General features: G+C 35.3%; 1 protein-coding gene across 1 annotated transcript; it reads right to left on the bottom strand.

Annotated features, from left to right (window-relative positions):
- Positions 1-63: 63 nt before the first annotated feature.
- On the bottom strand, positions 64-9992 carry LOC6645452. Its single transcript, XM_002068125.4, has 7 exons — positions 9847-9992; positions 7585-7672; positions 6251-6336; positions 4355-4462; positions 1526-1585; positions 864-935; positions 64-663 (listed from the first exon to the last, which is right to left on the bottom strand). The coding sequence occupies exons 1-7, from the start codon at positions 9952-9954 to the stop codon at positions 67-69; spliced, it is 1119 nt and encodes a 372-aa protein (XP_002068161.2). The 5' UTR covers positions 9955-9992; the 3' UTR covers positions 64-66.
- Between the last annotated feature and the right edge of the window lie 5420 nt (positions 9993-15412).

Here is a 15412-nt window from a genome sequence, read left to right as displayed (position 1 = left end):
TTCACTTTGCCTACTTGCATTCCCATTGGCTGCAGTTCCAGTTCCAAGTTTGCATGGCGGCCAATGTCAAACCGACGCCAGCGACGAACTACTGTCATAAGCAACCAACAGTGAGTCATTTTCATCGCTACCGCTGCCAGCACTGCGCTCCGACTCATTTATGACCTCCAGCTGGGTTTGGGGACGAGCGATTTTGTATTTATTATGCCGCTTATTGATCAGGACACTGCGTATGTTATTATTGGTACGCCTGCCCCCGCCATCTCGCCGCTGGCCCTTGACCCGTGGCCGTGGACGCGAACGTGTCTTGGATGGTATGCCAGAGCCGAGCATACTACAATCGGCATCATCACTCTGCTCCTGCTGTTCAAGTTCCAGCTGCTGCTGTTCCGCCATTTCCTCATCGTCATAGTAATCATAATAGTCATCATAGTCATAGCCAACCACATCATCCTCGGTCTCATTGCCATCGCCATATGCTGCCTCATCGTCATCATCATCATCGTCGTCGTCATCGTCGTCGTAGTCAAAGTCAAAGTCGAAAATGGCACAGCAGCCGCTGTTCTCCATATCGGCATTGTAGCGGTGCCTGGAACGGCGTTTGGAATGCGACCGGGACGTGCTGACACTCTTGTACATGGGTGCAAATATGGCCGTCTTGGCCTATATACATATATGCAGAAGCATGGAATGCATAACAATGGAACAACAGACAAAAGCAATATGTTAATGTTGAAGAGTTGTATAAATTCCACTTACATAAGTCATAAGTCACTAAATCTTAACGTTAGCAATCAGTCCATGCCGACCATTTCGTTTTCATCTTAATTTAAAAGGATTATAAACTTGAACTTCTCACTTACCTCCGGTCCCCGCCAAGTGATGCCAGATCTCACCAGATTATAAAATCGCAGGACACCCCACATGGCAAGTACCTGTTTTTAGATATAGAGGTAGAGACCGTTAGAGTCACATCATAAATTCCAATTAGTCTATAGTCTACTTCATATGTATGTATTTATCTACTCGGGCTCGCATTTGTACGTTTGCCTTTTATTTCTGCTCTTATACATACGTATGTATGTAGGTAGAAGCTAATGGATTTGGCTTGTAATTAAATTATTTATTATATTTATCGATCGAATTTCGATTTGTTCAATGCTTTCGGACAATAAAAAGTGCTTCAATCGAGTTAGCAGATGTCGCAGATGTAAAAGCCGTGTAAACTTTTGGACTCTCCTCTGCCACCCACATACTGAAAAGTTGCTATTGACTTGTTAGCGAATTTACTAAATTTCAAATTTTTTTTTTTTAACTTTTTGTTTATTCATGCCTTTTTTGACACAAAAATTCTAGTGGTTTCCGTTGTTTGTTTGAACTCCATTAAATTGTAATTAAAAAAAATTAACTCAAGGCATCACAACTGATTGATACAATAGTTTCGCTCCTCTTGTGGTTGCCAACAATCTCATGTCAGTTGGGTAGTAACCCAATAAAATTTATTATTCAAGAATTCTGTACTTACATTTATAAAAGCTCGTGCTATGAAAAATGCCACCTCTGCCTTGCACAAGGCATCGAATTGCTGCAAAGGGAAAGAGGGAGTGGAGGGGAGGAAAGAGAGAGAACGTATACGGAATAGATTTAAAAGTTAATATTTAATTAAAAAATTATGCCATATTTAATTTGCAATTATGAGCAGCTGCCAAAAACACAAAATGCAAACTAAAAACAAAATACAAAAAACAAGAAAAGCGTGAAAACTTTTGGGTAAATTTCACTCACACCAATTTTCCAAAAATTAAAGTGGGTGAGATGCCCTTGCTTCCCTTGAATTTGAAAACAATTTTTATACCCTAAAGCAATAATTCAGCAGGGTCTATGTCCTAAGGTGGATAATGATCTCAGTTTGAAGTGTAATTAAGCGAAGACTAAAATAAAATTCGACTTGAACTAATTTCAGCTTAGCTCGAAAATGATTTCCTCAGTAAAATAAGAAAACTCTAAGTAATCCAATTCTTTTTATTGTAAAGTTGATAGCAGTTAATTTTTTTTTTTTTTTTTTTTTTTTTTAATATGTGTATTTTAGCAAGGAATCGATTCACAAATAATAGCAGTTAATGGAGAACAAGAGGTAACATAAAGTCGACTCGATATTCTTCTAATAAAGGAACTTTTCCATCTTCTCCCTTTTTTGTGTTTGCTTTGGCATGCAAATGAAAAGTTAAACCATAAACGAAAAACAGGGCCGGAATTGACTGAAATGAGCCTGAACTTAGTCTAGTCTAGTTTTAACTTTTATTCATTTTAGTCGATTGTCTACTATATTCTATTTTTAAATCACATGGAATAGTTGAGTATGATGAAGGTTATGGTTTATAATTTTGAGTAATCATTGTATTTATTTAATATGATATAATATTAAATAAATATAATTTATTTAATATGGTTAGTTTCAATACTATTAATTTTTACATTGAAGTCATATATATATGTATATATTTAACTTTTATTACTTGAAACTTTCCCTCTTAAATAGCTGCAATAAGGTTCATTTTACAAGTTGCTCCTCGCCTGTGTTTAGAAATTTTCCCCCCTCAAAAGGCGCAAAAAAACTTTTTCAAGCAACAAAAACATGAATTTTTACCTTTACAATTGCAATAAATTATGCATGAGGTGACAATTTTGTAAAGTTTTTTCTTCTGTTTTGGGTGTGTTTTTTTTGTTTTTTTGTTTTTGGATTTTTTCTGTTTGGTTGACACATAAAAGGAAAAAAAGTAAAAGGAAAGAGAAGAGCAAGGCAAAATAAAAACAGAACACGTTCGGTAATAGAAAAATCCGCAAAAACAACCAGAAAGAAAAACAAATGTCATAGACATAGACAAACAAGAGAAAGAGGAAAATGGTGCAGAAAAATGCCCAACTCATTGCATATGTGAAAATGTAAACGGGCCATGTCTCTGACAGTATCTCAGTCAGTCTATCTGTGTGTGTGTGTGTGTGTGTGTGTGTGTGTGTGTGTACACAGATACTATATCCTGACTGCCTATTCTATTCTGTTCTTTTCTGTTTTGTTTGGTTTTGGTTCTCCTCTGCTCTGTTTATGTCGAAAGCTTTGTGCCGCTTTGACTTTGTCGCTTGTTTTAAGTGCGTGTGTAGTGGCCTCTTGTGTTTTCTTTCTCATTCTTTCTTGTTTCTTTTTTCCATTTGTTCCTGTGTGTGTGTGTGTGTGTGTGTGTGTTGTTGTTGTTTTTTTTTTGTGCTTTGCTTTTCACCCTCGAGTTTTGTACGCTTCATTGGGCATTATAGAAGGCACTTTGGTTGTGATTAGATTATGGATGTAGAAGGGAGTCATAAAACGAGTGGTGCAAGAGCTTTCATACTATGACTAGGAAATCGCCTAGATTGCTAAATATGCCACTAACGACCTATATAGTTCAATAATCGAAGAGAGTCTAAAAACTGCTCAAACAATGCTAAACACTCTCTTGTTTCGGACTCTTAGTCATAGTCTAACTTTTAATACCATTAACTCTAATCAAAAGTTAATATATAAAATTCTATATAATGTCAAATGATCAATGTACATTTGTAATTTCTAAAATTATATATAAAATATCACATTTATCGTTAAAGTTTTACCGTTTCCTAACAATTCATTTGGTTTCTTTTTTTTCATTTGAAATGATATATACTTTTTAATCATTTCCCCTTTTTAGCCTGTTGCATTCAAATGCAATATCTGTAACCTTTTCCGACTGTCATATCCTTCCCTACTCCTTACCCTGTCCACTGTTCACGTCATGCTGCAATGCATTTAACTGTCGTCAACTTCCGACCATAACATCACATATCATACAACCTTTTGTTTGGTTTTCACATATGTATAAAACAAGACAAGGCGAATGTGTGTGAGGGGGGGCAAAAAAAAAAGCGAAGGAAACAGGACCCATGACGTTTTACATATGTAGCAGATATCGAGACTGTTGTTATTTTCTAGCTTGTCGACGTAGTCGTTGAGGCCTTTTGTAATTTATTTGTTTGCTTTGTGCCGCATTGCTCCCATTGATTTATGCCTTCAGATGCCCCCCCACAATCATTTACCGTGCTGCGTCCTTTAGTGTCTCAACTATATTCAATATCTATATCTATACGATGGGGAAATCCTTTTGTGCGAAATGCTTTACGTTTAGATGCTTCAGTTTTTTCTGTTTTGGTTTTTCCATTAAACAAATGGTTTTACCTCTTAAATATGCATTAAAAATGCCTTGATTCCCAGGCGGGATTAATCGCTATAACGCACACACACAACCACACACTCACATGCACACTCGTAACACACAATAAAGCTCACCTTATTTACATGATCACGCAAAACATTTGAGTAAACCATGGCGACAGCTTCCAAGGCCATAAATGTTATATAACCAATTATCCAGGGTACAATTAGGCCGGGGTTTTCCTATGGGTAAAATGGTTGGTAGCAAAAATAAGAAGGTTAATAAATAAATTTATATAAACGCTATGCTTGTACATATTTATATTTATATAGATTTTATATTTAATTAGAGGTATTGATTGCGTTTTGGTAACTATATACTATGTAGAGTGAGAATCGTGCGGTGGTATTCTGTAATTTATCTCCCAGTGGAGGTAAAACCTCTGATTGGATTTCTGCCGCTTTGGCGCGTGCTTTTATATTATTTTGTGAATGTTTGCCCTCTCTCTCTCTCTCTCTCCATCTCTCTTTCTCTTTCACTCCCTCTATTCCCACATTTTCTTTTCTCTATTTTGGTTTGACTGTCGTTGACAGTTTTAGCCGCGAATGTGCGGCACATGGAATTTTTTATACTCATTTTATAACTGAGAAAATTGGTCGACTTGGAAAAAAAGGAAAAAAAAAACAATTTTCAAGCGCTAGCGAGTATGGATAAAAGTTTTTGTTTGACTTCTCATCTTATGGCTGCTATTAAACTAGTCACAAACAGTTTAAATTTCACTTTAACTCGTTAAAGTTGGACGTTGAAGGAGTAATTTGACTTAATCAAATATTCTTTCATGTGCATAGCATATTTTGCATTTTTATCGGAGCATTTAAGCAAGGATATACATTTTTGGTATACAATGTCCTTTTGCCTGTTGATGAAATTAAGAGCCCATGTTCCATGCATTATTAAGGCACACCAGCTGCATGACTCTTTTGCTCTTCTGCTCTTTAGAAATTGCAATTAATTTACCAAAAGTATTGCCTACATTTTGGGGCAGTTCGCGGTTCTATGTTGAAATTAAAAAATTCCACACAAAACGCAGGCACAAACACAAACACAAAAGGAAGAGAAAAACAAAACAAATTTAACAGAGAAAAAACTCATGTGTAATCTTTGTCATATGTCGTCGACAGTCAGTCAGTTGTGCGAGCGAACGAAAGGCATCCTTGATGATGGAGACCCATTTCGGTCTGGATCCCAATTGTGTGACAAATTGTCTACATTTTACAAGGGACTGTCAATGGCATTTCTCTTATTTCATTTTTCTCTCTTTTTTCCTTTTTTGCCCCTTTTTTTTTGTTTATGTGGCCCCAAGCCATTTTGCCATGGTAAAACTGTTACTCTTTAAGTTCAGTTGACTATATAGACATACACACATACACACGTACATATGTGTGTATGTATGTACGTTCGTTCGTATGTCGGTATACGTTTACTCAAGTATCTCTGCATATGAACTAAAGGATTGATGATTTAAAGTGTAACAAATAGAAAAATGTTAAACTAAATGTAAAGATTTCATTCCAAATTGAATCGTTTCAATAGGTGACATCAAAAATTTGCTTTGGAATTAGTTGTCGGTTTGGGTCTGTGATCCATAATCAAAATGGTTTGCGTATCAAGGTATGTATGTATATATACATTTCGTTCATCAATATTGACAACAATTTCACTGCCCTCAATTTGGCTATTGGGCGTGTTATAGGCCCTTCCTTCATTTTTGTGGACAAATTGCGTAATTTACATTTGAATGGCCTTTGTTTGCGCTTGGCTCCCTGGTAAACATTTCCTTTACAAAATACGCATAATTTGTGTATTATTTGACTTGAAAGTTATTTGATTTAAGCTCCAACAAAATGCGACTATGCACAATGTATCCACAATTGTGTATGTGTGGAGGTTGCTATATACTAAATGTAAGACGAACACATATTGTAAAATGCCAAAAGCCTTTAATCAAACATCAAGAGGGAAAGACTTACCCGGCATATGCCAAATATCAACACAATGCTCAGCAATATCATGGACATTTGTGTGCCAATTATGGCAAAATATGCAATTTGTACACCTGTAAATATGCAAAAAGAAAGAAAGAAAGAGAGGGAGAAAGAGAGAGAGAGAAAAAAAGTATATATATTAAACCAAATACAATACAAATTGAAGAGTTTATCAATCAAAAGACTTGTGTAAGCTACTAAATAAATGCCAAACAGATTTACTGAAATCAAAATATGTACATATTTATGTACACAAAAGCAGTTTAAAATTTATTATTATTTCTTCTACTTGTTTTTATTGTTTCTTTGTGTTTGAGTTGGTTTTGTCTATAAATGGATTAAAATAAGGCAAAGTAGGCTAAAATAACACAACATTTCATGATAAATTAAACCTGTATTTCCAGCTAAATTGATAAAAATCTTTTATGCAATCTTTTTGAAATTTTTCAAAGAATGACAATGAAAAATTTGAAGTACGCCAATTAAACTGAAATCTATAATTCTGTTTGTTGCTGGGGACAAAAATTGTCCAATCACATTCGAAAACAAATTTGGCACAGATGTTTAATGATTTAGTTGAGCTAAAATATTTTCTACAACGTTTAAGTCGAGATGTTGAGCTTATAAGTACTATCGAGAAGATATGATAGAGTTAATATTAAGTTTTTTATCTATCCAAAAACTAACCAACTAGTAAGGAGGAGCTCAGCATAGATAGATACATAGATCGGAGCGATACAGATCTTGAACAACTACGATATTCTCTGGTAGATTTCATTTCTTATCGGATGAAAGTTTCAGTGTAGAAAGTGTTTCTTAAGATTTTATTGAGTTTCTAAAACGTTTTAGCCGCAACTTGAAAAAATTTTTTTAGTCAAATAAACAAAAAGATGCTCTTGCACTTCATTTCATAAAAATATTAGTATTTAGATTTATGAATACTTTAAACGACTGCTTTAATTTGCTTAAATTTTTAGGTGACTCTAAATCCTTTTCCCTTTCCCCATTCTGTTTCTGCAGCGTTGTCCTATCCACATACACAGAGGCAATCACTTGTTTATTATGCCTCAGTGTGTTGGGGTTAACCCTCCGCACATACACTTTCTCTCCTCTGTCTCTCTCTCTCTATATATTGCTCTGCGTTTTTCTCATTTTACATTTAATTTATTTATTAAAATGGCTTGGTTTATTAGGTGTGTGTGTGTGTGTGTGTGTGTGTGTGTGTGTGTGGGAAAGTGTTCTTTTTCGGGTTTATTATCGCCTTGGGTGTCTTGCTTAGAATGCTTAATTGCTCAAAATGTTGGAGCTTTGGAACTTACCATAGTAGACATCCTGTAGGTCGGCGGATTTATGCATGTTGACATTGATGCGCCACGAGTAGATCAAGACAATTAAGAGTGATATATTCTGGAATAAGGAGAATATTAAGAAGAAGTAAAAGAACATTGGTATTAGCACCCGCATATATAATATGGGTTGTCAAAGGGGAATCACCCATCTCCCAATCTCTTCCCACTTCATTTCCCTATTTTTTTCTGTTCGTTGTATTTTATTTTTTGGCCAAAACACGTTTTTACTTTTACTGAACTCAATTTGTTGCCCTCGTTGTTGTTGTTGTTATGCCTCTTCATTTTGTTGCTGTGTATTTTTTTTTGAGTTTTGTTTTTGGGGTTGAGGCAAATATGTGGGGTAAAGAAGAATGTTGAAGCAGGTTGAGTTAATTAATCCGTAAAATGCTTTCGTGTTGGGAAATATATGTAATTAAGTGTGTGTGTTGGTGTCTTGGTATTGGTGTGCATGAAACAATGTTCTGAACTGCGAATTCCCATTGAACTAAGTATGTATGTAGCGTTGAGTAGCAAAATAATCAAAACGAAGGACTGCATAAAAGTTAAATTACGTATACGCACCGTAGCCGGCAACCAAGTCAATTAAGTTATTTTATACGGTATCTGATTCGTAAACATACATTTTTTATATTAATTTTTATAAATTCATACACAAATTGGAATTTTTCGATTAAGTTTGTTTTTCTCAAAACCAAAAAATGTTTGCCTGCAGTAATAGACTTGCGGCTAGTTGTAGACTTTAAGCCATAATGTTGTTTCGCCGATCAAAAGTAGAAATGTACATATATATGCTTGGATAGGCTTATTAACTGCTTACGAACGTGTGGTTGAAATAATGTATACCTTATTTTGTCTAGAGTATCGAAGAGCGAACAACACTAAAGATAAATAAATACAAAATGGCGTGCTTTTAAGCCACATCCATTATGTGCTCTGACTGCGCCTTAGTCACCCTCTCTTAACGTACCGCACAATGGGGGGGCGGACCTGCTTTCTACACAGCCCTCCATTCTGCATCACTCTGTGGGTCCTGTCAGGCTTATGCTAAACACGTAACATTAACTTGACTGAGCTGGCTCTTAACTATAGGAATTGTAGTTAAAATAAGGCACTAATTGCTAGCGTTACCAAAAACTTAAGCTTTTCTTGAGATTCTTGAGCTTGGCATTGCAAATGCGAAATGCCATTGTATGAAGCTAAATAGTGCATTGTTGTAGTTCAGTTGCTGTTGTTGCTGCTTTTGTTGTTTATTGTCTTTGGCAACAATGCACTATGTTTGGCACTGGAAATGGATATTATGGTGTATAAAAAAACCCGAGCACGATTTGGCCATTAACATAAATTAAAAGCCATAACGAGCATCATGTAATTGTAATTTATATAGAGCACAGAATAAAGATGGCGAAGAATAACACGGTAAAAGAGAAGGGAAAGCCACAATAACTGGTAGAAGTAGAAGATGAAGTTATGGCCGTTTTGTCTCGCCATTTTGGCAAGGAATACATACATATATCCTTCTCTAGAAGGGTGACTTCAAGAGTCAAGATTTAAAAGTCATGGATACAGATTTAAGTATAAAATCTTAAAAAAAATAATAATTTGTTTTTTAATGATATTCTAATTGTCAGAATTAATTACATTTATATTATATAAACATCTTAATTTCTTTGGAAATATGGTTTGAAAATTTTCGCGAAAATAAAGTTAGTACATTTTTTTAACTTTTTTAAAGACTTTAGTTAAAAAATTTTTAAAATTTTGATCGAGATTTAATTTTTTTTAATTTCTCAAAATATAGAATATTTAAAAACTGGTTAAAAGTGTTGATATCAGTTATGCGACAAAAAGAAAAAACCTCCACAAGCTGATATGGGATTCAAAACTGTTGAAACAACCCAAAAAACGTGTGGACAATCTCGACAACAGTTTTCCCTCCCCCCACTCCTCAAATGTACTGTAGTTAACTATCCTTACTTGTTATTTGCTTCATAACAATAATGAGACATTCTTGGCTCTCCGTTAGGAGCAAAAATGGTTGTGAACCCAAATGACACTTGTATACCGCATAATTATGCCAACAATTAACAGGCAAACATAATAGGAAAATTACTTTTGATGCAGTAACGAGAATAAAATTATACACTATGTGCCATAATTATATTTTGTATGCCTCCCTTACATTCCTACCCCTACCGCTCTGCTCTGTCCCCTTTAGCCATCTGTTCTACTTACAATTGTGTAAATTGCACTTGTTATGGCCAAATTTTTGGCATGCAACATGCGACAGCAGCGTGTGCCACCGGTTAACGGTCCATAAGGATATAGAATGACAGACTTCATTTTTTGCCTTGTTGTTGTTTTTGTTGTTGTTTCGCTTGCTGTTGTTGTTATTGTTGTTGTTGTTGTTGCTACTGCTGCTGTTGTAGTTGTTTTGCTTGTTGTAGCAATTTTGTGTATTTTGTTTTCATTACGTTGATAATATGGTGATCATGTTGTTGCAATTGTTTTTGTTGTTGTTGTTGCTTCAAATTGCTGTTGTCACTCCTGGTGTTGTTGTTGTATTTGTTGCGGACAGTTTCCTCTTTTCTGTGGAAAAACCTAAAAAGCAAAAAAAAAAGGAGATATAAAACAAGACCATGAAATTTGCGAAATTTTGCAACATTATTTTTATTTGCCATTTTTTTTTTCTGATTCGGCCTCGAATTCAATCAATCGTTAAATATTTTTCATACGCTTCACATTGAATTTTTATACATACATATATGTACATATGTATGTATGTATAATATATGTTCGTATACAGACATTTTATACAGCGCAATTCTGAATGCCTTTTCGCATCGTTTTACCATACTTTTTCCGCTGATTTTATAGTAATTTTTGGCGCATTTATTTTTAATGCTCGAATCGTAAAGTCGGCATAACATAACTCGTATATATATGTATATATTGGTATCCTTTTACTTTTTATAAGTTGGTAAGAAAATTTATAGCTCGTAATGGTTGAGTTAACTACGATTAAAGTTAAATAGTTTTTATACTCTTAATATGTTAAGTTGACTGATATGCGAGGGCTGATATTTACATATGTATTTTAAGAATTGGCAATACTAATCTCAACACGTTAATTCTGGCAATGCCATAATAGACTTTATTGTTTGTTACCAGATATGTATGTACACACATCGTTTTTATGTACAATTGGTTTCTGTTTATGGATTATCCCAAGAGGAATGGCGTGAAAGCTCTATCAAAAAAGGGAAGTTTATGGTCTAGTTTGCAAAATTTAATCGGGATCGTAGTTCAGTCTTTTAAAATTTGTTTTTGTACCACAAAACAAGGATGGTGTGTCTGAGCTGATAGTGCAACATCGTAAGAGGAATCATAGAGAAATCCTTGCACTTGTGTTCCACTTCATTATATAACACTTTGCATAAACATTTAATGGTAAAAATGTTGACTTTCTTTGGATACCGCATGTTTAAACGGTCGTTCAAGAAAAGAAGTGAGTTATGTAGGCATCACCTAGTCATATAAACCAAAGTTATCTACATTTATAAGATCCACACACATATATGTAACCATCTAGAATAAGCTAGCAATAAGAAAGCTCAATAAAATCAGTTCTTGTGCGACAATTGAAAAGTACAGACGTGTACCACGTTTATTGATTTAAACGTTTGACTAAGGTGGTTCAAAGAACGTTTAATGGATATGTATGTATAGGGGATATATGAGTATAAGCCAAAAACTAAACAGCAATTAAGAGTGTGCGTTTTTCCAGATGAGCCAAATCCAACAAAAGTTTTTCGAGCGCAAAGTCGCTTGCTTCTTCAGGAGAATGGATCATGTAGCCACTAATCCGCTCAAGCAATGTAAAACTGATAATTCTGAATGACAACAACCATTTGTTTGCCGAAAGACTTTGGAGAAATTCACAAAACCAATTGCCGAAGACGAATCATTCTCCATCATAACAATGCGATTGCTTATACATACATCACGAGATACAGAAGAACTTTCAATCGAATTGATAAATCATCCCCCTTAGGGTCCTGACTTGGCTCCCAATTAAAGTAAACGGCATGAAGAAGCACTCAAGAGTTTAAACACAATTCTTTCTTAATAGGAATGAAAAATCAGCCAGGACCAATGGGTCCAACAAATGCAATAACGTCACTTTCATTTACAAATTGTGGTTTTTATTTGCTATGCACTAAATTGACATCAACAACAGCTCCCGTTCACATTTTTTACACACTTTTGTTTTCTATTTCGCTTTATATAACTTATGTACATATATACGATATGAAGAATTAAGTATGATTAAGTAAGTATAAATTTAAAGATTGCTTACTTATGTTAAATAAACAAAGGACTTGGCAATATATTTAGGTTGAAAAAAGATTTTTCTTTTGCATAATACTTGGTGTGCTTTTAGCAACATATCTTAACCAATCTGAACTAATACTAACAAATACTTTAGAAATACCAAAGGATTGAGTTGAGACATTTAAGTCCATTTGTTAGCTTAAGTAAATAAATCTATTGCCTTTAAGGCAATCTTTTACAATCTTTTTAATATCGATTTTTATGCATTTACTTTCAATGCTCCACACAATAGCACTTAAGTTGCTTTTACACTATCTCGAAAACTTTTTACACACAATTCAACAAATGCTTTTCATGTTTTTTCCATCTCCCCTACATACCCAGTCTCTAACCATTCTAACTAGAAAAACTGTTTGGCCACTCTGTTTGGCCCATATATTGGAAGAGATTGAAGCAGATTCACCATCAGCTGGCCAATTCAGAGTGACAGGCTAACATGAGCTACCAAATGGAAACATCCTAACCCTATGCGTAATTAATGATCCCTTCCAACCGATGCCATCTTGTCAGTTTTTTTTGACAAATAACTCTTGATGGGTTGATGGGCTGTCCATTCGTGATAGATAAAAGAAAAAAGCAGCCTTCACTTAATCAACACCGCAGAACAAAATCACTAGGAAACTTTCAATTAGTTGGTGCTTAAGTAATTATGTCCTTTGCATTTGGGTAAAGAAAAAGAGAGATAATTGAGAGAGAGAGAGAGAAGAAGAGAGGTAACTGCGGTGTTGAGAGGGGGTTAGACCATTTTAATTGACCCAAAAAAGGAACAACACCGAAATGAAAGAAATGTTTGCCTTTACCCGCATAGATAGTATATGTGTGTGTGTTTGTGTGGTGTGTGTATGCACAAGGACTCGCAAGGACACGCTCTGCTGAGCATATTGAAAGGATACAAGCCAACATTGCAGAAATTGTAGAAACTCGCATTGTAAAATGTTTACAGTGTCATAAAATATCAGTAACAAATGTGAAACCAGAAAGCATACTCATACACACACACTCTCTCACACACACATGCACACAACACACCCACACACATGAAAAAAAAGCCAGCGAGTGGCTCACAGACAAAAGCTAAAAAAAGCCAAAAGGGGCAACGAGCAAAAACGAAAGAATTGCTAGACAAATAAGAAAATGATGGAAATGACTTTGCTTTGCTGGTGGAATAATAAATGGAAAGAGGAGGAATGAAATTGGTTATGTATATGAGAGCTGAGGTGATTATCAAAGGGCTACACCACACAACAAGGTTGGACTCAGAGTGTTTGATACAAATGGCTGAAAAAATGTTAAAGTATAAATTTGAGAAGGACGAAAACTCACACATACATCAGAAGTTAATCAAAAATTTTACTGAACTAAGGACCAAAAAATGTATTAAATTTAGATAAGGATGAGAAACGGATATATTAAAAAGTCATTCATTTCTTTTTCATTCAGTTTTAGCTTTTCAGATATATAAGTATATAGATATAGATATGGTCATTGCAATTCAGGAGATTCTCTAGGCAAAGATTGCTGATGATAAAAGAGGTTTTTTAAAAAACTATATAAATAAATTGCTCATCATCGGCCTATTAAATAATCTCTTTTTTTTATTTGGATTAATCTTCAGGTTTAATACCTTTTAAGGAGATCGAAATCTGGTAAGTTGAAGTTTATTGATAATGTCCTTCCACTGAGTTGAATGTTGCAAAACTATTTGCATACCTTTGCAAAACTATTCATTTTATGTTTGTTGGCTCTCAGTTTGAGTTCTGATTGTGAAACTAAAGTGGATACGCATATTGCAAAACATCAAGTGCTTATCATATATCCATGGTGAAGCGGACTAAAAACACAAAAAGCCTCCCATTCTACTCTCATCTACCACAATAAAAATCAATAAAAAAATATCGCATTACTTCGCGGGCATTGTTTTTATGTGTATACAAGTGAGTGTGTGTGTGTGTGTGTGTGTAAGTATGAGCTTTTATTTTTTTGACGATTTTGGCGTATGATTGATTTTGGGTACACGCAACGTCCTTCTAGGCACGAAAATGTTGCATAACTACAGGCGCACACAGCATTGCAGCGTTGACATGTGTGTGGCAGCAGCTGTCACATAAGCAGGACTAAAGGAGTAGGGGGTAGGGAGCAGGGGGCACTGCGAAACGGATGCGGGTGCTTCTGCTGCTGGTGGTGCTGGCGGTGCTGGCGGTGGGGCTAGTGGTGCGGGGCATGGTCGTGTGAAATGGGCGTGCCGTTTTTACAAAATGCTATGCTAGTCAACAAATTCAATTCAATAAGCGTCTCACATGACTTTTTTTTTTGATCCCCCCGTTACCATCCACTTCAACCAATTTCGAAAAGGCATTTTTTGCTCTATTTTCAATTTGTTTTTTTTTCTCTCTCTCGCTTGACTATGTTTTTGGTATGCACATAAGCCTCTCAACAGCAACAGAAGGAGATTCACGGTTTGGCAGAGTGAAAGATGATGGTGAATGGAATGAGTAGAATGTTTTATAGCGATAGAGAGAGAGAGAGAGAGAGAGAGTGAGAGAGTATGTGATAGAGAGGGACAGCTGGCAAGCGGTACAGGAAGCCTATGGAAATGATTCTGTCAGACTGTTGGCTTGTTTCTAAGCGTATTATACATCTAGGGGACAGGGAGAGCGATTTTTTTGTTCCATTTTTCTCCCGAAAAATAGTCATGAAAATGAAACACACATTGAGAGTGTTAGAATTTATAAAAATTTGAAAGTTAGAGCGGTAGGGGAGGAAATTGGAAATGGGTAAGAAGATTGGAATTCGCATTCAAAACATAATTGTATTCATGTCAGATACATACGTTTGTAGGTATGTACATATGTACTAGCTGCGAGATTTCAAATTTTAACATATACATGAATAAAAAAGTAAAAACAGCCAACAATTTTGAGGTTTGAAGTTGTATTCTTTTACCTTCTCTTTGCTCGGATTTTTGTCCCCTGAGTAATTAAAGTAAGTTTAATTTGGCGGGAAGGAATCAATTACCTGGATCGAATTCCGATCTCATTATGTTGCCAAACAGTTTGTACATATTGAAATGGGAATGGTTTGTCGCTCTATAACCTAGCGAATCTTATGTTGTATGAAGAAAGTTATTACATGTTTATTTGCTTTCGTTTTTCCTTCACTTTGGGCTTTGTGTTTTTTTTCTTTTTCTTGCCTGTAGCGAAATATGAGAGCAAGAGCGGGTGAAAAAAAAGGGAAAGTAACAGCCTCTTCCATATGGATTTGGTCGTAAATCTCTGGGCTGCTACATAACATTTTATGTCATAATTTCTGGCCCCAAAGAGAGGAAGTTACGCCCACATGGAAACGGAAACCGCAAGTTAATTGCACATTCAGGCTCGTGTTATGTTCAGATAATCGCACACATAAA

Source organism: Drosophila willistoni (assembly GCF_018902025.1).
Source record: "Drosophila willistoni isolate 14030-0811.24 chromosome XR unlocalized genomic scaffold, UCI_dwil_1.1 Seg143, whole genome shotgun sequence".
NCBI classification, from domain to species: domain Eukaryota; kingdom Metazoa; phylum Arthropoda; class Insecta; order Diptera; family Drosophilidae; genus Drosophila; species Drosophila willistoni.
The sequence above is the reverse complement of the archived record's forward strand: the minus strand, read 5'-3'. Positions and strand labels throughout refer to the sequence as shown.